Below are 26,428 nucleotides of genomic sequence, written 5' to 3' on the forward strand. Positions count from 1 at the left end.
AGGTGTCTCTTTGTACCGAAGTGTAGGCACGGCAGGAGGGCAGCCATTCAGAGAACCAGAGGGAAGAAAGAAGAAAAAGAGAGTGAGGACAGGAAGGGGGATTAGGAAACTGGGGGATATGGTCATAGATAAAGTGCAGAATGTGGACAATGGCATCATGACGAAAGACTTTGTGGATATCAGTACGTACGGACATGACTTCTAACATAGGAATACACATTTTCCAGCCTTTTTCCTGAGGATTTCTTAGTTTTGCTATTTTCATTTTTTTACTCTTTGCTCCATCAGTGCCATTACCACTTACCCCACTGTGCCTCTTCTATTTTTTAATAGATCCTGCTGCCAATACTGCCGACACTTCACCTCCACTAACAGTAGTAAGTAGATGTATCACAATAAAATGGCTGCTTGTGTTCTAAACTAGTCTTTGAGTTTCTGAGATAATTCTGATGTGCAGTTTTCTTTATTTTAGTAAAAAGGGGGTCATTTGGTAGAATCTTTGCATGTTTCTTTGTATGTCTCGTATGCATTGGCCACGAATGAATCTACCATTTGATCCAATTTTGTGCTTTGCATTAGCTTAAAGGTTGTTTAGAGATTGTTTGCTGTGGAAATGCAAAATGATCCTAAAGTGAAGAAGTTAGCACATACAGTATGTGTGAGACATAGCAACAGCAGGACAATGTGAGCAATTTTAGCAAGCCTTTGCTTACATTTAGTCGAGTAGGTAACTATTTCTGAAAAGTGCCATTACCTTTTGTATTACTTGTTTTTGGTTTTGTTTTTGTAGAGAAGAAAGGTAAAAATCTCAATAGGCAATATCTCCAATAATCTGCCAAAAGCCTAAGAATCACACAACAGGCCACAGGAAAAACATGAGTGAAGAACATGTGTTTGGCAATTAGATGTGCAGCATTCCTTAAACTATGTCACTTTGACTTGCAGTATAGATTGTGAAATATTTATCTTTAATTTAATCCATTTTATTTGTAATTTTAGTTTAACCCATCTATAAGGTCAGAAAATGCTGTAGATGCACTGTATAAATACAGCAGCAGTTGCTGCATCTACAAAACAATGTGAGGGTGTGTTTCCACCTTTTCTCCTTGGGAAAGCACTAAAAGTAACTACATTCTAAGAACTTCATAGAATAAGGGCATTTATATTTTTAGATTGTCTCTGAATAGGTAGAAGTAGATCCTTGTAAAAAAGGATTCACAAGAAAGAAAATGTTAGTAATAAAGAAAACGCAGGCGAAACATTCCCCATTCAGTCAAAATGTTGGTAGTGGATGTAGTTGTTCCTTTTTATTTAATTATTTTGTTTCAGACTGTTTCCTGTCTCTTGTTACATTTAGTTTTAGTCTGAGGTCTTTATTATATTAATATGGAGATTGTTTGTTTTGTTTATTTGTTTTAGCTGTTTTTTTTTCTTTTTTCTGAAGGTTGTTTCTATTTTTATATCAGTTAAAGTAAAAGTTTGTTCACACATAGTTTTACTTTAACTTTACCATATTGTCTGTTCAACATGATCTCCTGACTCCATGTTCACAGTGGTAATTGTAACATCAAAACTAAGCACACATAATTAGGATCCTAGCCTCGTTTTACTAATCAAATGGGGCCACCAGTGGAAAGCGATTGCTCATGGTGACCATGTTTAATCTAGACGGGGTTTCAATTTTTGGGCATCTAAGGTTCATAGTAGAGTAAGATAGTAAGTAGAGTAAGAGAGTAAGATCTGGTAAGATGCTCCATGGGTACCCAGCCAGCTGGACTGAGGCTCAGGGGCATCGCTGGAGGGATTACATCTCCTGGCTGAAGATTCCCCAGAAGGAAGAAGCTGCTTAAGATGGGGGGGTCTCGGGATTTCGGCTCCCCCTGTTGTGACTGCAACCCTTATATACTACCCAGTCTAAAGAATGATGGATTTTTATGTCCTGTTTATAATTGGTTCATATGATTTTTGTCACCAGACTTTTCTTTGTGGCAGTCTGAGGATTCCTGAGCAGATGGATCTATGGTCGATTGCACACCAATGTTCAATCTGAGCTGAATGTACGGCATGCTTTAGAGTCACATTTAACTATTTGCTTCCTTTTCTGACCAACATTTCTTATAGGAACCTAAGACTGAGGAACCTGAGAATTCAGACCCCTCCAAGATAGAGGTTGTGTCAGTGACAGAGGAAGACCTTCCCACTGTCGAGACCCCTAACACTCTGAATGTCAGCCCTTTGAGCAGCTTTGCTACTGACCCCCAATCAGAGAAAGATCCTGCCAAAGCTTTAGAAGTCCAGCCTTCAGCTGCACCCAGCACAGGCATGCCAATCACCAAGGTGCAGCCATTTATCCATGGTGAGACTCAGATTACTCTTCAGTGTTGACATATGATTTACTCTGCACGCCAATTCATCATAGTGCCATGTGATAAATGTTTTAGCAGAACTCCACAGAGACAGTGACTGTGTATCAGAAAAAAACACAAGACCTCTCCTTCCGAATATTCAGACTTATCTGGTTTAGTTTTAGCTGTAACAAATAATGATATCACTGACTTCATTTTTTGCTTTTCCTCTCTGCTTATTAACAATACCCTGCCAGCTGCAATGTCTTTGTACATTAGAATTTATGCCTGTGTGACATTCTATATGCTGCATGCATGTTCCCCTCTTGCCTCCCTCTGTGCTATTGTCCTGCTGTCCTCTTCTTACTTTACCTGGCTGACCAGCAGATGGAGGGTCCCTCCATATGAGCCTGCTTCTGGTACAGTTTATTTTCTGTTAGGGGAGTTTTTCCTTTCACTCTCACCCTAACTGCTTGCTCAGAGGTCAGACTAAGTTTCATTAGAGTACTTTGTAAAAGATGCTATATAAGTAAAATGCACTGATTTAATAGATCATATAAAATAACATTTAAAGTCTGTAAATGTTCAAATTCCTTTTGACTCTACAGAAGATGACTTGGAGAAAGGCTGGAGGCACAGAGTGCTGGCCCACCGCTTGGAGCTGCTACTTGCGCTGTGCCTCATCCTGGTGACCACTCTTTCTCTCAGCATAGGCCTTGGAGGTGAGGAGCACATTTGTTGTGCAAACCTGTCTATAAAACAGATACTGTAATGGGCTTCCTTTCTGCTATCAATATTTGATGCAGTTCTTACCTATTATACAACACACAGCGCAGTCAGATAATGAGGTCACTGGCCCATTATTTTTCACTTCCAGATTTAATTTGATGGTCAGTTATCCTTTTTACAGAATGCCAGACAGATTAATAATTAACATTATAAAGTCATCATGTTCTTTTTAGTCAGACTAATTATCCCACTGACTTTTTTCTAAAGCTCTGCAGAGCCTAAAGAAACACTATGGAAACACATGCATTACTTTCAACAACTTCAGCTGTGAAGTAATCCAGAGGTTGATTACGAAATACGTGTCTAACTGTAAGGCAATAAGTAACAAAATATGCCAAATGTAACCAAGGAGCTTTGCTGAGGTGACTTGAAAAGGGAATTACCTCCTAGTCTATGGTACACTGTGGCAGTGTGTGGAAGGGAAACTTACTGCAGGAGGATGAGTAAACTGAACCCAGGAGTGCCATTTGCACACAGTGGTGGAACAGAAGGCGGGGCATAGCTAAACACACACACCAATAGACAGGGGAAGAGAAAAACAGGAAATGCACAGAGCATAGGGTAAGAGTGAAAAGAAAAACTCCCCTTAACAAGAAAAAAACTTTACCAGAACCAGGCTCATATGGAAGGACCCTCCATCTGCTGGCCAGCCAGGTAAAGAGGAGGACAGCAGGACAATAGCACAGAGGCAGGCAAGAGACGAACATGTACAAAGACATTGCAAGAGAGGCTTAACAGAGAAGTCACTAAGCTAAAAGCTTAAAGAAAGACTCTATGGAGGCATTACTGACTCACACTTTCATGTTCTAGTTTGCAGGAGAGATTGTTTAACGTTAGGGACTTTTTCTGTGCAACATCTGTCTGCAATTTCACACAAATGCACACAAATATAGCACATTGTGTACACTATGTACCTACATGTCTTGCTAAATTTCTACAGAGCAACAGTGTCTCAAACATTGGTGTCTGGTGCTGTGTGCAATGAGTCACAACAGGAACAGATTATATGTCTGATTCTGGTTTGGATCATGTTCAAGATATGGTGTGATGGAACATGAGTAACCTGGTAATTCCTATCCCAGCATACGTGATTAGTGGTCATTTCTATACAGTCATTTGTTCTTACCAGCAAAGACTGCGCAGAAAGAAGTTAAAGCATAAAATAAACAACATGCAATGAATTATACACCATGTATAATGAAAGTCTGCAAGGCTTCTCTCTCTAAAGTTAAAGATTAGCACACAGTTAAATATAAATTGCAAAGGAGAGGAAAGAAAGTTTGGAGCTGCAAGCTTAAAACAGCTTGAACATGAGATTATATCTAAAGATACTGTACAAATAATAAATGAACATAGCAGTCTTTTTTATATGTAATTTATTTTTCATTGACATTCAGAATCAGACATTCACATCCAGTACAGCATGTGTGCATACGTCTCACATCTGTTGTCCGCCATAAATGCTATGATAGTATTTTTGTTTTATATCCCAACAATAAAAGAAAAACAAACTATGTACAAATAGGGAGTGATCCTTTCTTACAACAGTCACTGCTTTATGAAAATAAAATCAGGTCCATGGGGCATGACATACAGTAGGTATGGAAAGTACTCGGATACCCTTAAATCTTTCACTCTTTGTTATATTGCAGCTATTTGCTAAAATCATTTAAGTTCATTTTTTCTTCATTAATGTACACGCAGCACACCATACTGACAGAAAAACAAAGAATTGTTTGCATTTTTTTTATTAAAAAAGAAAAACTTAAACCTTAGAAATGAAGGAATGCCACGTCCTCTCCATTCTTCGTGTCGCCTGTTTCAGTGATCAGATATGAGTTGTACCACGGAGCTAGCCTCTTCTGATTTGTAGTTTCTTCTTCAGTGGAGCAATGCTGTCTAAAGCTGAGTGTAATGTGTCTGCAGTGTAACATTTAAATTGGTCCTTTAGTACTTATACATGGGACTGTAGGAAGTAATAGTGGGATTGCTGTCCTAAACTGTGACACAGCGTCTTCTGACAGACATCTGCTACAATAGACCTTTTCCTCATAGGTCTGGGAGAATGAAATCAAGTTATTAATGATTGGTCTGAAAGAACAGGATTTTGAAACCACACTAGCAGGTTCTCAGCTTCCAGGCCATAGGTGAGAACCAGATCGAGGGTGTGACTGTGGCAGTGTGTGGGTACATATACTACCTACAACTGAATCTAAGAGTGAGTTAAAGGCAGTCTTAAGACTGTCAGAGTCGACTCCATATGCATATATAACGACTTTATCTGTACTGAGCACTAAACTTGATAAAAAGTCTGAAAACTCGAGCAGGAACTCTGAATAAGCAGCAGCAAGCGGACGATACAAAACGAACTACAAGTAAAACCACCCTTTCCTCCCCCAAGGGGTTGAGGAAAAGGAAAACCACTTCTGTGGGGTAAAAGCTGTCTCTGAGTCTGTTTGTCCTTGGTTTGTCCTTGGTTTTATTGCTATGATGGTAGTGGTCCAGGACTGTCCAGGGTGTGAGAGGTCAGTGCTGATCCTGTCTGCTTGTCTTCTGAGTCTCACGGTGTAGTCCAGTTGTGGAAGCTCCATGCCAACAATGTGTTGAGCTGCCTTCACTACTCGGTTCAGCTGTTGTTTTTCAGCAGCAGTGCAGCTAGCGTACCACACTGTTGTGCAGTTGGTCAGGATTGACTCTATCGTGCTCCTGTAAAAGTTTAGCAGCAGGGGAGGGGGGAGTTTAGCCTGTTTCTGGAAGAAGAGCCGCTGCAGGCCTTCTTCACCAGCTGCTGGGTGTTGGCAGACCATGTCAGGTGGTTAGAGATGGTGATTCCGCAGGACTTGAGGTTCTCCACAGTCTCCACTGAGGCTCCATGTTAGTGCAGACGCAGCAGTGTAATGGCCCTGCAGGACTGCTTTGAGTGCACAGACTAGGATGCAGCTTCACAAGGAGGACATCAGTGGTATGATGGACTGCATCACAGAATACATCAAATTCTGTGAGGACTGTATGCCCACCCGGACGGTATGCTGTTTCCCTAACAACAAGCCGTGGATCACCAGCGACCTGAAGACTCTACTCAATAAGAAGAAGAGAGCCTGGAAACAAGGAGGAGCTGCAGAGGTGGCAACACCAACTGAGAGACAAGTTTAGGGAGAGTAAGGACTCCTACAGGAGGAAGCTGGAAGCCAAACTCCAGCAAAACAACATGAGGAAGGTGTGGTCTGGAATGAAGAAGATCACAGGATGTGGGGGGACAGGGAGACTGACTGATGGCAACAGGGAGAGAGCTAACAAGCTTAACTGTCTCTATCCCTCTAGTGTTGCTAATAAGGCTGGTAGTGCTGTCATCCATTGGTGAAAATGTGGTGCTTGTTAGTGCTGTGAGCTGTGATTTGTTTTTTGCACTGAGTTGAATATCACACCACTTCTTTTTCATTTTGAGTATTTGCTCTCAAAGGTGATCTCAACAGAAATGGGCCACACTATTGACTTTTGCTTTCTCCCATCTCTCTGCAGTGGGTCTGAGTTGTGTGGGAAAGTTCCGGTGTGGCTTATCGTCACAGTGCATCAGAACATCAGCTCAGTGTGATGGAGTGGCACACTGTGACAACGGAGAGGATGAGCTTGGCTGTGGTGAGACCCCTGCAAACACACACATTCAGATTTTTTTTTTAAATATTAAAATTAGTAATGAGTTTTACATTTGAATCAGACTGGATTGTCATTGTATATGCATACAAATATTGCCTCTCTGTGGTAAAAAAACATGGGACATAAATATTAATTAAGAAACATGCATAGAACAGAACTAAAAGATGCATGTTGTGTGCTAAGGCAGCAGACTGAGAGCAGCAGACACAAACAGACTCAATCAGTTGTGGGGGTGGAGGACATTCCGTCCTGTGGCCATCAAACTGTACAACTCCTTACTCTGAGATCAGACAAACTGATCTGAACAAATTTGACTCATTAATTCTATCCATGCTGGATGTTATGTCACTGCTGTTATATTTTGCTGCTTGCTGTATTCTGGTTATATTATATATGACCTATCATTTTCTTCTCTGGTAATATTTTCTGATCGTGCATGGAGCACCTGGGATGTAAACAATTTCCCCCTGGGGATCAAAGAAGTATTTCTTATTCTGATTCTTCTCAGATTTTTCTCTGTCCTACGATTTTGATTAGGAGTGTAGTCCATTCACACTGACAGTCAATATGTCCCTGTCCCCCTTGTCTTGCTCTAAATTGCATTTTTTACTAAATAAAAAGGTATTCAGTATTCAGTAGCTAGCAGGGAGCAACAAACACTTCCCTTCCTGTGTTTTGGTAACTTGCAGTTTGTGCTTTATGTCTGTCTGTATGTAAGTGCGTCTGAGTGGCAGGAGCTCAGTCTTGCAGGTTCAAAGAAGAGGAGAATGGAGGACAGTTTGTTCAGAAGACTGGAACAACTGGCTGGGCCGCTCTGCTTGCAGGCAGCTAGGATACTCCGGGTTTGGGCCACAACTTATTTTTTTATTTTTCTTTGTTTACATCAGCACATATATTAGTGATGAGGGTTATTTTTATTGTTGCCTTTTGTCTGTCAGGTACGTGGAGTCATTTTTTGTCTCCTTGTCCTCTGTTGAGGAGGACTTCCAGACCAGCCTGGTGTCAATCAACATGAGCCAGTCACAGATCATTAAGCTCCAGATCGCTGAGACCTTCCGGTAGGCAAAGGCTTTCACTCTGTGCCCAAATGTATACATGGAGTTCATGTTTTACTAAAGTGAGCACTGACAGATCTATAGCATGCACTTAAGAAATATTATATGAACATTCATGCTCTTGTGTTTTGACATGTTTGCTGAGCCTCTCTGTGCTCACTCTGTTACTACAGTAAGAGTCAGTGCAGCTCAGGGATGGTGACCACTCTAAAATGTCTGGGTGAGAAAACACAAATTGTGTGATGGTTTTCACGTGGAGCTGAGAAGTGCATGTGCAGTTTTGTGATGGGACACCAGGTCTTGTTGTGTGTCTTTGCTTATGTTAGGTAGGAGTTCAGGAAGGACCCAAATGCAGACCAACAAAACACAACAAATACAAACAAACAGTGAGCTTTATTCAAAATAAAGCTTTATTCAAAATAAAGCTCACTGTTTCAGTCCAGAAACAAAATACAAAAAGGCAAACTAACCAAAAAGGCACTGAAACTAACAAAGTACAAAACAAAAGGAAAACAAACCTGAACAAACTGCATGCTGAAGACAATAGGTGGCAACATAGAAGCATACAAACAGGACAGGATGAACTGACAGACCAAGACAAAGGGGAGCACCAGACTATACACATACATAGGTTAACAAGACGCAAGTGAGCACGATCAGGGTGGGGCAGATGATCAGTAATGGAGGGAAAACAAGAGGAAGTCAACTAGACGAGGATACACAAGGGGGACAAAACAGGAAATACAACAAATCTTAAAACGGCAAGAATCTAAATCGACATAATCATTCAGAACAAAATGACTATAGATGATGACTATAGGTCCTGTGTATGCACATGCTGGTGTTGTTTTTTTCTAATAAATAGTCATCAACTGAACCAATAAAAAAACATACAAATTAAATATTTAATCTGAATAATTTCCCAACATCTGATTCACTGGATGTATACTAACCAGAAAAAAGTTCAGACATTTTAACTGGTTAATATAGGAATCCACAGAGAAAGTGAATTAATTGTACACATTAATTGTACAATTTTTTTTATCTATTATTTTTTATTATTATTATTATTTTCTCTATTATATTTTTACCTGGCATTTTAGCTAAACATTACCCTTAATGTACACTGAACAGCTAAAAATGGAATGTTTTGTGACATCCTGTCAATAAGGTCTATATTTATCATGTTCATCATCATCATTATATCCCGTCCAGTCCTGTTTAAAAGTCAGCACCCCCACTTTTAATTCTACCGTTGTGAGTGTAGTGGGTCTTAGTATTAAGCAAATGCAAATTCAAATGAACAGCAACATATAACTATCAATGAATAATGGCACAGTAAAAAAAGTGGTTGTACATCTAAGGTTGTATTTGCCTGATACTGAAACCCATTAGTCAGTTAACTTATATAATGTTTTTACACAAAAACATAGAATACCTTCTCAACATGACTTATGCATGTGTGCATGTGTCATTAGAAAGAATCCCGTCTGATGTGGAATGACTGGTGTGTGTGTGTGTACACTGTTGTTGAGCCTGGTGAATTGCTGACCATATCATGTGTCTTCTGTCAGACTGTGGTTCCAGGCCTCAGTACAACACTCGAATAGTTGGAGGTAACATCTCTAAATCAGGTCAGTTTCCCTGGCAGGTCAGCCTCCACTTCAACGGTGAGCACTTATGTGGAGGCTCCATTATTACATCACACTGGATCCTCACTGCAGCTCATTGTGTGTATGGGTGAGTCACACACTCAGATCACATTGTGCTCTGTGAGACCACATGAAACACAGCAGCTATAATTTATGCCACATTTACCACCTTTCTTACCGATCTAGCTAGAATTTGTGAGCCTGAGGTCACAAATAGTTAATAGACATTTCAATGGAAACATCACTATGCATATACTATACTATACTTAACCAAACAAGGGAAAGCTAAGGGTTGGAAAAATAGAATGAGCTAAAGAGAAGAAAAATAGGAGAATAGTATAAACCTTTGATGTCAATCATTCTGATAAATTTACATCTGGAAAAAGTTTATTATGTGAACGAAACATGCAGTGACATTCAGCATTACAACAATCACTAAGCTTGGATATAATCAAACTTTAATTCTCTCCTAAATGTATGCTTTAAGACTTAAATAGGACTTATGCTCAGAATCTGTTCAGGTTAATTTAGAGCCTGTATCTTAAAGGACACAAATACAGCTCAGTGAACTGCTTTGTTTAACAGTCTGTGATGGATATAAATGCATCGTGTGCTGCATTTTTGCTCAGGTTTGAAAACTCCTCTCAGTGGGCGGCCCATGTGGGACTGACGGAGCAGCCCATTCATGATGCCCAGTCTCTGGCTGTGCAGACCATCATATACCACACTCGTTATCGGCCCAAAGGACTGGACTATGACATTGCTTTGATGAAACTGACCAGGCCGCTTGTTTTTAATGGTAATAGTGTTTAGAGTTTTCACTCAAATCTTTCTTATTTTCAGGTTTATGTGTCCAGTTGCAAGTCAACAGAAGGTGCTAGTCTTTGCTGCCCTATAGTGTTTAAAACATACCTGCGGCTTTGATGTCATTTATTCAATAAAAAGAACCCCATATATCTCATACCCTCTGCCCTGCTTTAGCCCTGAGAGGTGGCTGCTCTCAGGTTTCTAACTTGCTGACAGCTGAGTGTCATTACATGGCTCAGTTGTCACATTTAGTTGCGCTGACTGCATGTCCATAGCACCAGAAAGAAAAGTGCTGTTGATCAGAAAGATGCAGTTCATTCATTTTTCTCTGTAGGCCGTGTGGAGCCCATTTGCCTGCCTAACTATGGGGAGGAGTTTAAGGAGGGCACCATGTGTTGGATCTCTGGTTGGGGTGCAACAGAGGAAGATGGTGAGTCTGAATGTGGAATGTGCCCACTCAGGCACAGCTACATTTATTTATTTACTGACACCATCAGATAAAATATCCTTCTGCTCAGTCCCTTAAACAACTAGGTCACCTGCAGCCTTTACGTTGTTTTTGAAGAATTTGGAATATAAGGACATACTGACATGCAGACATACAGAGCACTTATTGGCCACTGAAATCCACTGTGGTCCTCACAGAGCCTGGGAAAGGTGTATGCTGCAGCTGGGTTAACAGAGTAATTTGCACTTCAGTTTCTTCTAGATAGGCTGTTTCTGTTAAATAGCTTGGAAATACAAAAGCTACTTCCATCATCATGTGCTGTGCACAGATGAACACAGAAACATGACTCTACCATTGATGTAAAGTGACAGTAAATAACTTTCACATTCTGCTACATTAATAACAGTATATGAATATGAATATATATTATACGGCAGGCACAGTTAATATTTTACCGATGCTGCTAATTTTTATATGCACAATTATGCAAGCACATTACTGTAAATGTAATCCTTGGAAGTGGTGCACCATTAACATCGGCAATGGCTAACAGACACAGACACACTTTGAGTGGAAATCAGTGTTTGCCACACAGAGACACATGCCTCCAAAATATAACTGCCAACCCATCCAGGCATTTTTTAAATGTATTATAGTTAAAAGATTAGTAGTAACGGTTTCCTATATGACTTCAGCTATCAGTCTCTCACATCGGTTCAGTTTTGAAGAATTTTGGTTCATTCTTCCTCACAACATTTTTTGACATTCACTGATGCACAGATACAAATGGTTAAATATTTTCAGACTCAGTCCAGCTGGATGCTAAAGTAGATAGCGAATAATATCAATAGTCTATACGTTAGTTTTGAAAAAGAAGCTGCAAATGAAATAAAAATTGCTAGAAAATACTGTGCCTATACAACAAGATGTTTGTCTAATTATAGCACACTGCCACTGGCTTGTGTTTAATAATCAATCATAGAAATTCCTCTAAAACATAAAATAATCTCGATTAGATTGCATTATGTGTTTCTGTGCATTAAACAAATGCTTGTCAAAACATCTGTTTTTATAGCTGCTGATGATCAATTCATCAAGGACTGTACATGCTTATAATTGTGATTTTCCCAGGAGTGACCAGTGTGATTCTGCGCTCAGCCACAGTACCACTCATTTCTACTGCAGCCTGCAACCAACCACAGGTTTATGGGGGCTTGATCTCCTCCTGGATGATATGTGCAGGATACCTGGAGGGAGGAATCGACTCCTGTCAGGTACAGCTGGTTTATGTTGTCTTAAAACATGGAACACCTGAAATTCCATGTGAAGAAATTTACCCAGATCAGTTTTCCATTTTGCAGCAGTTCATCACTGCATGGCACTTTGAACCTTATCTGTGGATGTAGTGATCAAATGTGTTCACTGACAGTGGTTATAATGTGGTGCTGATGAAATCCTGAAGTACATTTGCATGTGTTTACATGAGGGTTTGATTGTTGTGCTGGTTGTTGTCTGATATCACTGTAGTTTTGTGTGGTTTCAGTTGCTGTATTAGCTCTGACACAGGAATCAATGTTGTGTACACCAAACTCATTATTTCTCATTGGGAGCAGTTGTGAGTGGCAGGCTCCTAAATTTGATCAAGTTGGGAAGCCGACAGCAAAAACACTTGTTAAATTATTGTGAATGTTACTTTTGCCGACTTGCATAAAAAGGATGCAAAAAGGATGCAAGACTTGTTGTCTTGTCTATGATGTCCAACACCAGCTGCCATGAACAAGTTATTTTTGTGTCACTTAGACAATACAGGTATAGGTTTATTATAAATGGAGTAATCATTTTCAAGGTATTTACAGGGCTTGTGATTGCCCTTTGTAGCATAGATGGACATGTATGGAAGAATGGACATATGGCAATAGAGAAGCCGTGTAGCCCAAACATAGAGTTGCAATCAAAATTTATTCAACCCCCACTGCAACATATTGGCAACATGTGCAAACTAGCAGCTGTTTGCAATAAACAAATTCAACAGCAACAATTTAAATAGCTCAACACAGTTGTGGTTTCCAAGTGGTTTCTTCTGATTCAACACAAAATGCCACTTTGAGACTGCAGTCTCAAAATGATTCAACCCTTAACTCATATGACCTATGTCTACATGGCCACACGGAATTACTGATATCGAACTTCACAGAAAATTAAACTTAAACATAATGATACAGGATTTCATGTAACAATGAAACATACCCACGATGCTGTATGAGACGTAAAACATAAGCATTGGCAGTAAATAGTCAAGGAGCACTAACTGGGAACAAGTCGACCATATGCTAGCGCTGTCTTTCTTCCTTACTAGGAGTAACTAACAGGACAATTAGCACCATAAATACAGGACAGACAGAGTTGCCCTAAGAATTATTCACGAAACATGAAATTAAGAAATAATAAATTAATATTAATTTAACACATAATACCATTCTTCTACATATTATAATGTAGATTTCTAATCCCTATGAAACCTGTGTTTATGAAGAACTCTTATTTTAACACCCCTCATGACAATCCTCTTCAGTACTCAGTAGAGCACCCTTTTGTCATAGCCAGAGACCAGCTTCTGGCAGTGTTCCTGTGGAATCTTCCTTATAGGAAAAGGCCTCTAGTATTCTAGTATTAGTACTAGTATTCTTGGGTTTGTGTGCCGCAGCTGCCTTTTTCAAATCCTAGATTTTCAGTGGGATTCAAGTCAATAAGCTTATGTCTCTCCACATTTAGTCTTTACTAAGTCTGTGACTGGTGACACTATTAGCTGGGAACACACTACACATTTTTTTTTTGCCCAATTTTACCCATGATTCCCTGTTGGGAAAATTTGCATCAGTCTGCACTAGCTGTGACTGAGGTCAGGTAAGGTCTGTTCTCCTCCACACTTGCACAGTCGCATCTTCACCCCAAAAGTCAGCTTTTGTAACCAGAATCTATTTTAGCAATATTAAGAATTAGATTTGCTAGTTGTTACCTCCCTTTAGGTTAAAAGAATTTGTGATTCAATGTCTTGCTCAGAGCTTAAAATTGGTCCTGCTTCACCAGTCATCCAATTAAATCAAAAGCAACAAGTGTCTGCAACAGCTGGATGTCTTTCAATCAGTCACAGAGGGCAGAAAATTATTACATCTGTATGTGAATAGGCTGTGAATTATTACAGTATGATGTCCAACCTCAAAACTTTAAACAGAGATCATTTGTAGTTGTGTTTTGTAAGCTGGGTATTTATGTCCTTGTCTTCATCGGGTCATGTGTGTGTTTTCTCAGGGGGACAGCGGAGGTCCTCTGGCTTGTGAGGACTCATCTGTTTGGAAGCTAGTTGGGGCAACCAGCTGGGGAAGTGGCTGTGCTCTGAGAAACAAGCCAGGGGTTTACACTCGCATCACACAGTCGCTCAGTTGGATCCACCAACAAATGGAGGTCAGTATAGATGAACTGGGTCCTGTTTTGGGCCTTAAGAGAATTTGAATGCCTTTTCCACACATACAAAACATCAAAAAAGTGGGAGAGTGGGAGAGGCAAATGGGTTGACATCTTTAAAACTATAGGCAACCCAGCTTCATCTGAATTTTACTTGGCTTGAAGTAGTGTTATTAGGGTGAGGGTTCCTCCACTTTGTGTGAAAAACTTCATTTGAATTAAAATACACTCTAATGACCTATAAAGGAGACTGACGCTGATTTGGATCTTATGGTAAATATTAAAACCACCCCAACAACAAAGTACGGTATGTCTTCAAAAATCAAACAAAATATATATATTTAAAAAAAGCAATCCCACATAATAGGGTGTTACACAAGTACCTGTAGCTGTCTGAATGCTTTAGCATCAATCTGCATGTTGAAACATTCATTAAATGCTTAGAAGATTTTACAATGTACAGTATACTGTATCATTAACACTATTTTGTCTGTTGTGTCTTATTTTCATAATTTTTGTTCCTTACAGTTTAATGAATAAATTTTAAATAAATTTGAGTAAACATTGTGACATGTGCCAAGCCATTCACTGTTATAAACATCAGTCCTTGTCTTTTTGACTAAACCTTGACTAATGGTCCAGTGCATAGTGCCAGCAGGTAATGACCCCATTGTGTGATGTAAACCCAACAGCTGGTTGCCCTCCTTAATTAAATCTGCGTGCAGCAGGCAGTGCAGTCTAATTTCATATGCTGTAACACTTTGAAATACTTCACTTCTCCCAGAGTGCCTTTGACCTTAGAGATTCTGCCTGTACACACACTGGTTCTCTGTGAGTCACAAAACCCTTCATAAACCACATATATAAACTATTATTATTTTATTATTATTATTATCACTATAAATGTCAGTGATAGAGACTATGAAGAGTCCCTTTAAGTTTATTTACAGATCAACCCCACAGTTTAGGTTTCCATTTTTGTCACATTATACATAAAACACATGCAGCCATAATGAAAACTGCAAAATAAAGCTTGCTCAACCTGTGAAATCCTGTGTGCATCATCTTATTGTTCCACTAGATGGAGCTGTTAGGACAAAAATGGTGAAAAACACCTTTTTTAGACAATGGAAAGGCCTGTTTGTGGAACGTAGAAAAGAAGCATAGTGTATGAAAGCAGCAAGGTAGTTATGGTTTAGAATAAAAGGTACATTTTTATAATCCAGTTGATTTTGAATTTGCAGCTTTAGGCACCGTTTTACTTTTCAAGTGTTTTTGGATATTAATCACAGCACAATTTGACCAAGTTTAATGTTTGTTAATGCTGTAAAAATAAAATAAGTGAACAAATCACACTAATTTGATGGCGTGATATAATACACTCAAATGACTGAAGAGTTAACCATTGCTGAGGCTTATTCATGTTTGTTGACACTGTCCATTTCTCTTCCTTTCAGAAAGAAGAGGCTCGCACTTTGCCTGATGGGCATTTAAACAACTGAAAAAAGTCATATCTCACAGGATTCAGTCTGATATGAATCTATCTATAGACGCTCTGTGGCACATCAAAATGGCCGCATGTTAAACAATTATATCCAGTTTGTGAGCCAACAGAGCAGAGTGAAGAGACAGTGCATGGCAGAGTGTTAGGCATTGTTTATTCCAAAATAGAAACCTCTAAGGCAAAACAGATAAGAGAAAATTGAACAACGCTTCATAAAAAGCAAGACAGACACAAGTGAAGAACAGAGCTCAGTGTCAGCCCACTCAGCATCACTAAATCCTCAGGCCGCATTAACAAAGTCTCAACTTCACGAGAGGGATATAAATCAGATTACTGCAACTACTGACAGACAACTGTTGTACAGTACAATATTACTCAAACAAAGAGGCACCCCAATTTGTGCAGTAACAATAACAAATTAAGTGATTTTAAATCCTTCACTACATGTCTGTAGTGGCAGAGGGGCCAACAGAGGCTGTAGTCCATCCTTCAGGCAGGCATTAAACAAGGAGTCCAACTTTTCAACTGCCGTGTTTTTTTTGTTGTTTTTTGTTTTTTTTTTAAACACAGTAGCATGTACGTGTACATAAATAAAAGTTCAATGCGTGCAAAAGGTCTACTGCTCTTCTTGATGGTGAAGTCATCTCTCATATATACTGCCCTTCCAGGGGGTTTAATCTTAGACCGTTGTGTGGTTAGCATAGTGTTCTGGGTTGTGCACTTGAGAAGGTGAGGCATATGCTACTACTGTAAAACGATACAAAGATTTGATGTATGGTATACACAATGTGAAACAACTGGAGGTGCATTTAAAACATCTAGCACCTTTAACCAAGTTAGTGTGGAAGTTCACTTCAGTCTTCAGATAACTGGGATGTTGCAGTACACAGAGTCAAATTATTCACCATGCCTTAATGCTTTACAGAGCCACAGTTTCATGTCTTTATGACCATTTTAACCAATGGTCAGGTCTTTTTGTGCTTCTTGGCAAGATTTCTTTAGAAAACAGCACAGATAAGGCCTTGTTTGTACTGTATATTGAAAACCAATTTAAATAGCAATTTTCATCATTCAATTCATTTTTCTATTGTTTTTTTTTAGAAAACTTCAAAGAACCCTGGAAAACAGGGTCACTAGCTTTTATTATGAATCTGTACATAAATGTTCCTTACAAAACAAGAAAACACAAAAATGAAACAAAACACTAAGTTCGTATGTTTGTATATAAAAATAAGCATCTCTTCTTTTTTCTAATCTCTCCTTGTACTCTGGTTGGCCTGTGGGCCTGCGTGAGAGCCATGGAGTAAGAGTGTGCACATCTACTCAAAACACAAGCATGCAAAAAGTGAAGACAAACCCTTACAGATACATTTTTAATACAACTGGGGCGAGGAGCAGGGATGAATGGAGGGGGCAAAAAAAATTTGTAATAATAATAATTTGACAATTATTAATGGAGCAAACAAGTTTGCTTCAGGTGGCTTTTTACACTTCTTTTTTCTCTCTCTTGATTGACATTTTTTGAGCTTAAATATACAAAAAAGTGCACTCGCCTACATCAACTTAATAATTAAAAAACGGTTTCTGAAATGAAACTCCTGATGTACACGCACGCAGCATAAACTGCTGTTCAGCAGGGTGGAGGGTTGGAAGAGCGCAGGACCATTCCCAGTATGTTTGTGCTTTTGTGCTCTATGTAAACCTAATGTGTCCATTTATACGCACCTGCATTCTGTAGACCTATTTACGCTTATCCTGTGTGTATGTGTAGATCAGTGTATGGGGGAGTGTGTCTTCTACTGCAACGAGTCACTGTTGTCTAGGCCCAGCCCAGCCATGTCTGTGTCATCATCCTCGTCTCCACTGTTCCCTGACTCATCTTCGCTGTGGCCCCCCAGCATCACCTGCTGCACTGCCAGCGTGGCACCGTCTGACGTCAAGCTCTGCAGACTTTCCATGTTCATCGTCACCATTGTACCTGAGAATGAGATAATAAAAGTGTTCTAAAAGTTCAATTACAACAGCAAAATTATCACGCTGTACACTGCTTGTAAAAATATTTTTCCAAAGTTAATTGCTAAACTGTGACATTGTCTTAGTTTGGCTAAAACTAACAAAGAGACTAAGGAAAGGAAATGAAATAACCGTGTGCAGTTAACGCAGCCAGTCTGTTCTCATGAATATATTGTTCTTCTAACTTCATCCATGATTGTCTAAATTATAAAATGTGTTAACAGTTAAGGACTTGATTTAAATCTTTAAATGATTCCTTTATGACAAATCTGGACTTCACAGTAGACAAAATGCTGTTTATTTTAGAAGCATAACATTTAGTTCAGGTTTGGAACGTACCATCAGGCATGTTAACCTGCTGATGGGGCCCTCCTCCTGCTGCAATGGAGTCAGGCCAGAAGCGTTGCAGTGGCCTATTTTGAGGTGTTTTCTTTTTGGTTTTGGGTGTCTCGGAGGAGCTGGCATCTAACATGGGCTGCAGAATCCGTCTCCGTGCATTTATAAACCTAGAGAGACACACAAGAGTTTGCTAGCAGGCTGTGATTGTACTTTTCCCCAAAGTTTCATAAACAAATAGCAAACTTGTTTTTCTCAGAGGAGGATGGATAACTAAATGTAGCTTCAGTCAATAGAAAAACAGTTAACCATACACCTTAAATGTGACAAAATAAAGTTCACTGCAGTCCATCAGATGTATGTTTGCTGTCACACTGAAATCTACACCTCATAATGGAACACTCACCAGTTATTGACCTGCAGCAGTGTCAGGTTTGTCTGAGTTGCGATTTGTTTCTTTTCATCCTCTGTTGGATAAGGATGCTGCACAAGAAAAAATGTAAGAAATTTAACAGTGCTTTTTTAAGGGGTGAGGCAAATGATGTGACACACAACTGTACTACACACAAACTCACCCCGATGTGTTGGAATAGCCATGAGCGCATTACGTTGGTGGCATGTTTCGGTAGAACACCACGCTTGTTCTTAGTTGAGTTGTCATCATGATTGAAGAGATTTAAATCCTGGTGAAACTGAAGCTGGAGCTGACACAGACAGTGTTGTTTAGCCTATCTTTGTTTATGTCATGAAGACAGTGTCTCATGAGTTTCCTTTATGTCACTTTGATATTTGCAGGTGCTGATTGCAGGTGATTTCAACATCCATTATTTTCAATTATCAGATTTTTTTTAACCAGCATGCAAGTAGGCCAGTAAGTAGGTTTCTAGTTACTGCTTATGACTTGTCTTATGGTTTAAGACCAATAATATTGTCTAAACATAGTAAGTAAAAGGTGCCAAAATTACCGTACTGTTGATATTTTGGATCTTAACTAGAAATACCATGGTTGCAAAATAGTTACATGGCAATAATCATGCAGAGGTCTATTGTTAAGAACAATTTAAAATGTTTACAGTTGTGCCCAAAAGTTTATTTATATAATGATTGTGTTTTTTCAGATGCCTCCTAATTTAGTTGACTCCCATTTAAAAGGTTTTCAGAAAAAGAATGTTACACATTTTATACATTTTATCTGGAATAAACTTTTGTTTGAATCTCACTGTACTGTGTATAGTGACAATAAGAGGCATTCTATAATGCAACTTAAGAAGTTTAAAACCTTGGCACTTTACATCAGTGGATGCCACTAAAATTTCAGGGGAGTCAATGTCATTCTGCACAACTGAAGTCAACATAGACAAGTATTACAATCAAAAGGAAAAATGTGCTACCTGATTGTTTTGGACGCGTATTGTTCCAGGAGAAAGAGCCTGTGTAACCACCTGCCCCTGAGGAGTGACGACTGTGACTGGCTGGTATACTGTGCCACCTAAAAACATCATCAGACAAAATTATAACCTGATAAGCTGTAGAGTGCTGGCTGCAAAAAAACAACTTAAATCAAAGAGTCCCACTGGTACATCACAATATCTCAGCTGCAGTCACAACAGTGCAATACCTGAGGGAGTGGTTGTATGCCATAGTGACATACCTGCGACCACCTGGGTGGGGTTGACAGCTGTCACAGTAACATTCCCTTGCTGCAGAGCTGATGCTGGCACCACAATTTGACCCTGGGGGCTGATAGCTCCTGAAAGGGAGCTGGGAGTCTGTAAGAGGATGCAACACACATTTGGCCTGAGTCCAAGTATGTTTTTCATTTTCATGGCTTTTTTATGACATGGCTTCTAAACAGGGCTCTCAAGTCTCACGCATTACACACATTTGCGCTCTCTTTCTGGAATTAGCGACCTATCGACCAATCAGAAAAAAGAATTTCTTGCTGCCTGGTGAAGTCTGAGTTTTAGCTGCAGGCATGCATCCCAGGAGCGCAGAGTGTACATAACCTGTGCTCTGAATGCAAGTTGTAGATAAGCTGGAGGTGGAGGAGAACCGTCAGGAAAAGGGTGCCGCTACATTTATATATATATAATCTGTTTGTGTTGTATCATCATTAGGTTGACAAAATCTGCACATTGAATCTGTCTCTGAAATCATTATTGAGTTAAGCATTTACTTCTAATAGGTGATTATCGACCTGTTAAAAAGCCACCACCATGCAGAAAATGGGATCTACTTCTGTAAAGAATTTTCCCCAGATGTGCAAACCTTTTTAACACTTCTGATGCCCCTGAGGGACAGAATAATCACTGCTGTTCCAAGACCACTGCATGTTTGTCTTTGCGTCATTTGTGATTGTAGTATAAATAAAACAACGTATGTGTATGCAAAGTTGCAAACTAGAGAGCCCTGCTTTTAAAGTATATTTAACCATCTAATCTAGACCAGCTGGTGCAACTGGCTTTGCTAGTGATTGTTACACTTCGATTTGTCCATCCACACTGCATACCTGAGTCTTGGTAGGTGAGAAGCTCTGGGCCTGGGCTTGAACAGGGGAGTATGGGCTTCCTGGCTCTCCACTCAGTAGGGTCTCACTGTTCATCTTAGTCTTGAGGCATGCAATGTAGCGGCTGCAGAAGTCCTTACAGAGGTCACTCACCTTCTCCAGTTCTAACAAGTGGATCCGCAGCACCTGAATGGCCTTTACCATCTAAAGATACAAAACACAATCAGGGTTCATAGTATGGTCTAAATAATATTTTGAGCTTGTAAAGTGATACTTCAACTAGCTACGTAGCTTGAAAACCAAAAAGAACACATAGAATGTAGAATGTAGAATGAGAAAGGGAGGATTAAAAATAATAATGCATAATAAATTCTCTAACCATTAATTATCTTTCCTAAAATCTGTCAACAATTAACCATCAATCAATTTTTGGCCAGCAGAACACTTTGAGGTTCCTCTGCCTGATCCCTGATTTATGTTGACATTGGAGAATATCTATTATGCTTAAACAATGTGGGCTGCGGTCTGTCTGAACAGAAGTTTAGTTTAGTTTAGATCATTTACAAGGTTTTAACTAACAAACTAAGCAGTTAGGCTAGTTTGGACTAGTTTGTAAAAGTTCATTTTATTCTAACCATTGCTCTGTTATATAATGCATAGTTGTTTAAGCTTGTTGAACACCTGTTGTGTCATAGCATTAATAGTAAGAGATGTTTTTACTATTAAACTCAGACTCAGACAGAACTGAGGTACCATATTTTCCAGACTATAAATTGCACTTTTTTTCATCCTTTGGCTGGGTATGCGACTTATACTCAGGTGCGAATTATCTATGAAACAATGACAGCCACCCTGTTAGGAAGCTACGGCTGAAAACGAAAAGAGAACGGAGCAACTGGTCCGTAAAACGAACTCCACCTTTATGTTCTGTGCTGTTTCTGCCGGCAGCACGTCTTCTAAGCCTGTTTCTGTGTGTGTGTTTACGCGCAACATGTGTCGCAGTGGAAGGGCCGCGTGTATGCGAATATATTCTAATGCTACGAGCACGTACGCGCCCACCTCTCTGAACATTACCAGCTCGTTATATTCAGGTTTGCTGCTGTTTCTGTCCTCAGCAGCTCTTCTACACCTGTGTGTGTGTGTGTGTACATCAGATGCAGACAGAGGCAACAGCTAATGACGTCACCAAAACAATAACGCAGGCATTTGATGAAGAGGCTCCATATGAGGACTCTAGTAAACGGTGGACAGAGCTGACAGCAGCAGCTCCATTTGTCCTTAGATATGATTCCCATTAAAGTTTGATCATTTGGTCTAAATCACATTAAACTTTAAGAGTTACTTAAGTCTCATACTGTATTTATTGTTTAACCTTAGGAGGCTCACTTCAGTCTGTTTAAATGACTGTTGAATAATACTTTACAGAACTACATTAGTCTTCTTTTTAACCTATTTTTATCATTAAAGAATCGTGATATAAAATTTTTGCCATATCGCCCAACCCTATCTGTAATGTATGATGTTTGCTGGGTGTTTGTTGGTCTCTCTCTCTCTATCTTTCATTAAGCACTACATAAATAGAATTAAATTTGAAATTTGTAACTCATTTGAAACTTAATCTTGCAGGTGAAACACATGGAATAGAGAGGCTATGTAGTCTCAGACAGTTCCTGAGTCTGGGGCATTGTGACAAAGTCTCAAAAGGCTGCACCGGAGTCACACAATAGTGGTTAAAATTTAGACTGGTAAATCTCATCAGCTTCCTCACCTCAGAGGCAGAGTAGAGGTAAAGCTTGTTCCATACTCCACGAGAACAGAGAACTCGCTCCTCGCTCCACGAGTGGTAAGAGTAAAAATAAAGTTTGTTTCGGCTCGGAGGTACCATACTCCACGAGACGTGTGTGTGCATACAGCCCACCCACTCAGCACACGTCACACACATAAGGTTGACAATGCAATTGTGTTGCAAATTGTGAGCACAGTCGTGGTTACCTGGCCTAACGAGCTGATAATGCTCAGGGAAGAGGGTGCACAGCATGACAATAGATAGAAGATCAGTGCAGCTGACTGTAGCAGACCTCTGGTCTGTGTGAGTTTAATTCTGTGAACGTGTGGATGACTGTCTGCAATAATACATCCTGTCTCCCGGTGTTTAATGTGCGCGAGCCGCTGTAACGCCGTGATCAATACTGGGATTAATTTTTATCGCCACCTTTTGGACAGACGCTCTCATCTGTGCGCTGTGTTTCTCCTTCCAGGAGCTGTTTGCCAGCTGCTCATCTAAACTGTCCATCGTCGTTGTACTTCCTCCTTCTGTCTGTGTGTTCTGCACCTGAAGAAGCTCTTGCGCTTCTTCACATTCATCACGCCTACTAAATTCCGACCAATCACAGAATTGTGCTCGCACTAAAAGAAAAATTTCTGCCCGGGCCATGTGTCCGCGAGCGCTGCAGAACGGGAGCTCTGAGAAAAAAATGACATCATTTTGTGGGCGTAATGTCGGCAGAGAGGAGCAAGTTCTCTGTTCTCGTGAAGTATGGATCCAGCTTAAGTCTGCATGTGTGTCCAACACAGGCAAGAACAAGAAGTCTGTTCATGCTGCTGACAATGGTGCTGTTCATTATAGCAATAATTTAAGTGATCAAAGGAAGCAAAGAAACAATCAGAAACATGAGAATTTCCATCTTAACTATGTGGTAATGTCTCACCAAGTTGTCAAGCTCAGGATCCTCACTAAAGAAAGGTTTTCCCTCTTTCTCTTGACAGCGAACAAAATTCTCGATGTCCACGTCAAAGCTTGCCGACGTGATGCATTCAGAGCTTAGAGTGGACTGTTCGCACTTCTCAAACAACAGGGCCAGCAGAGGGAAGAGGGGATGTCTGTAAAAAACAAAATATGCCAGTGCATTATGACATAAAATAGCCACAAACATGAACTGTAACAAGTATTAACAATTACGCAACAACAAAACCTTGTTTTGTTTTTTCCATACTTCAGGGAGGTTCATGAAATTCACATGTTTTGAGACTGAGACATCAGGTGATATTTCCTAGCGATCATTTAGGGAAACCCAGCATATTTAGGAACAGAGGGGTATCATTATCAAGAGTAATTAGATTCAAAAGCCTTTGTTTGTTCTTCTGTTTCTCTCTGCATAAACACAAGTATCACTACCGATATATGGATGCTTTGTCCCTGTCCATAGGCGTTTGTGGCTCTGTGGTTCCTGGGCTCGGCACCTCCATCAACGTCACTTCAAGAAACTTCTGCTCCGAATCGCTGTCTATTTTACCCGCACCTTGCATCTAGATAGAAATAGGTTTTTAAAAAAACACACAAAGAAGCAAGAGTGTCAGAACAGGACAGAAGGTCACAGTCAAGAAAGGTCATCAAAGACATCATGTGTAGACAGTCAGTAGCTAGAGGGCATGTGTGCTACTTTCACATCACTCTGCACTATGCAAAACCATGGTGAGAAAAACAGTGCATTTTTCTTTCGAGCACATGAAAACTATATCACATTTAAAAACATAAATGTGTCTGCTGCAAATAAGACTAAATAAAATGTGGTTGTAGTCTCTGTAAAGCTCCATTCGAGGCAAATTCATTCACTGAGTTTTTTTTATTCACACATTTTTACACGATGCCTGCTTACCAGCAAAACAGGATCCCTTCCAGGAGCATAAATCCCTTCCCCAACCATGTGACTGATACAAACAATGACTTAGATTGAACACAAACAGGCCAAAAATAATAACTTGCTTGGGGTGGAAAATTTCTCATTAGTCATAGATCGTTCTCAATTCGCAACAAGCCCAAATTTGGCCTTTGAATAAAGATGTTTTGTTAGCAATTTACATAAGCACAGACACAGTAAAAGAAGAAACAGCTCTGTGTAATGCATCACTGTAGATGCTCATACAGAATTCTGTTGTAAACGGATCTGAACTGAGCAGCATTAATTATCACTTATGCTGTGTTACAAGTTTAAAATGTTTTTCTTTGTTTTGCTATCCAGGCTGCCTTATCACAAACTAAAATAAATGTAGGATACATGGGCAAAGAGTGCAGAAGGCTAGCTCTATAGGTGTCATTGTTAACAACACCACTCCCTCTTCCTGTTGTGTCTGATTTACTTTAACAAACCTACAAAAAAGCGCAGTTCAGCTAGTTATACCAAGCTGACGTATGCCCTCCAGGTCCAAAACCAAATGTCTCCCTCTCACCCACCTGCTGCTCTCCCTTTGAGTACTTGTCTATGGAAAGCGGCTGGGCTGCCATCACGTTCACTGCCGATGCTGCAAACACTGGGGCATTATACGGAGCAGGGACAGCTGGCCGACCTACATGATACACAGTTTTAGTTAGACTGCCTTTAAAATGTAGACACAAACCATCATAATGTAACGGTCTTGACCTGAAAATGAAAGCTTTTAAACCTTACTGTATCCTGTTTATAGTTCGGCATAATTTAAATGCATTTATTTCATAAAAAACTGGATTGTGTTATCAATGCGTGGGTAATCATAATTGTATTTAAACTCAAAATTGGCATTACAGCAGAAATTTAAAAAGACAACACAACAGGCAATGAAATCTTAATTGTTCTGTACATATGCATCTTGGGGGGGAAACGAATGTCGACACCCGAAGAACATAAAAGACGGACAACACTGACTTATCTCCATATACACACACGTATTTATTATCCGGGCCAGGCATAAAAACCTAAAGGAGACTGAGAACCTGGGTGCGCTGTTATAATTATAGCGAGCTCAGGTTAGCGTTACCCTGCAACTGCCATTCACACACCCACCACGATTTAGCTGTTAGCCTGTGTTAGCTGCGGACGTCGTTTGTAGCGCAAGTTGGTGATAGAAGTTTAATAAATCTTCTAGGTGACATTAAACAGCTGTCCTCTAACCAGGCCGTGTTATTTGTAAACAAAGCGGCTCGACTGGAGCCAGACTTGTTTTCCAACAAATCTAGCTAGTCTGAACGTTAACACGACATTTGTGTTAGCTTGCAAGCCCAAAAAGAGCTACTGGCTGGTCGAGCCACGACTAACGTTAGCAAGGTAGCTAAGTGCTAACTTAAAGGTGTTTTCATACTGGTACGGTGCAACCAAAATGCAAAGCGCCATATTTAGCAAGGGGAAAATCACTAACATAAAAACAAGCTAACCCAGATGGCCAGGTACAACAAGACCTCGCTGCGGATTGATACGAAGCGTAGCGTTTGTCCAAAGTAAGACTGCTGTGGTCATTTTACATCAAAATGCATTTTTGTTGTTAACAGTTTTCAACTGTAACGACATAAAGAAGCACAGGCTGCACACCAGGCTAGCCCAGTTGATCCCCAAATCCTTCCCCCATCAGTCAATCATGCAGGGACAGCTGCGCTCTCCTTCCCCTCCCCTCCGCGTTAACGTTGCAATTGTCGGGCCTCGTTTCTAGCTCTCGCCCTTTGCTTTTCCACAATCCTCCTATACCCCCAAAACGCCGACATATTTCCCCCCTCCCTTGTGTACAGATTTTTTTTTTATTTTTCCCAGAGCTCTGCCGCTATTGCTTCCCATTCCAAAAACACTCTTTACTGCCCTGACTAGGTCCACGCTCCTCGCCACGGGGCATTTTTGCGTGTGGCCTAGATAGTTTGATTGATAGGGAACGGAAAAAGACGGATTTTGAGTGACAGCTTACCTGAGTGCCAATCTTCGTCACTCTGACAAGCGGCTGCAGCAATCGGGACCCGCAGTTGTCGCGCTGCGTCATCGCGCAAGGGCACGCAGGGGCGCTCGGATAATTAATATGTATACGGTGGGCGGAGCCACGATGTACTGCTGGCAAACAGTCA

General features: G+C 40.1%; 2 protein-coding genes across 8 annotated transcripts; one reads left to right on the plus strand and one right to left on the minus strand.

Moving 5' to 3' along the window:
- Positions 1–10: 10 nt before the first annotated feature.
- On the plus strand, positions 11–15,778 carry tmprss3a (transmembrane serine protease 3a). 2 transcript variants are annotated; one of them, XM_028392938.1, is made up of 14 exons: positions 11–182; positions 334–377; positions 2,122–2,356; positions 2,954–3,067; positions 6,654–6,770; positions 7,507–7,630; positions 7,727–7,846; positions 8,017–8,063; positions 9,418–9,583; positions 10,125–10,294; positions 10,637–10,732; positions 11,882–12,024; positions 14,060–14,212; positions 15,670–15,778. In XM_028392938.1, the coding sequence occupies exons 1-14, from the start codon at positions 119–121 to the stop codon at positions 15,712–15,714; spliced, it is 1,638 nt and encodes a 545-aa protein (XP_028248739.1). In that variant the 5' UTR covers positions 11–118; the 3' UTR covers positions 15,715–15,778. The 2 variants fall into 2 exon arrangements, with proteins under 2 accessions (XP_028248739.1, XP_028248738.1); XM_028392937.1 differs by having other exon boundaries at positions 7,507–7,846.
- A 75-nt stretch (positions 15,779–15,853) lies between these two features.
- On the minus strand, positions 15,854–26,346 carry pknox1.1 (pbx/knotted 1 homeobox 1.1). 6 transcript variants are annotated; one of them, XM_028392944.1, is made up of 11 exons: positions 26,275–26,342; positions 24,803–24,915; positions 23,747–23,877; positions 23,280–23,451; positions 20,575–20,775; positions 19,684–19,834; positions 19,457–19,554; positions 18,641–18,769; positions 18,472–18,548; positions 18,069–18,235; positions 15,854–17,694 (listed from the first exon to the last, which is right to left on the minus strand). In XM_028392944.1, the coding sequence occupies exons 2-11, from the start codon at positions 24,851–24,853 to the stop codon at positions 17,513–17,515; spliced, it is 1,359 nt and encodes a 452-aa protein (XP_028248745.1). In that variant the 5' UTR covers positions 24,854–24,915; positions 26,275–26,342; the 3' UTR covers positions 15,854–17,512. The 6 variants fall into 6 exon arrangements, with proteins under 6 accessions (XP_028248745.1, XP_028248747.1, XP_028248744.1 ...); XM_028392946.1 differs by lacking the exon at positions 26,275–26,342 and adding an exon at positions 25,911–26,146; XM_028392943.1 differs by lacking the exon at positions 26,275–26,342 and adding an exon at positions 25,757–25,854 and having other exon boundaries at positions 19,717–19,834.
- Between the last annotated feature and the right edge of the window lie 82 nt (positions 26,347–26,428).

This window comes from Parambassis ranga, chromosome 21 (assembly GCF_900634625.1).
Source record: "Parambassis ranga chromosome 21, fParRan2.1, whole genome shotgun sequence".
NCBI lineage: Eukaryota > Metazoa > Chordata > Actinopteri > Ambassidae > Parambassis > Parambassis ranga.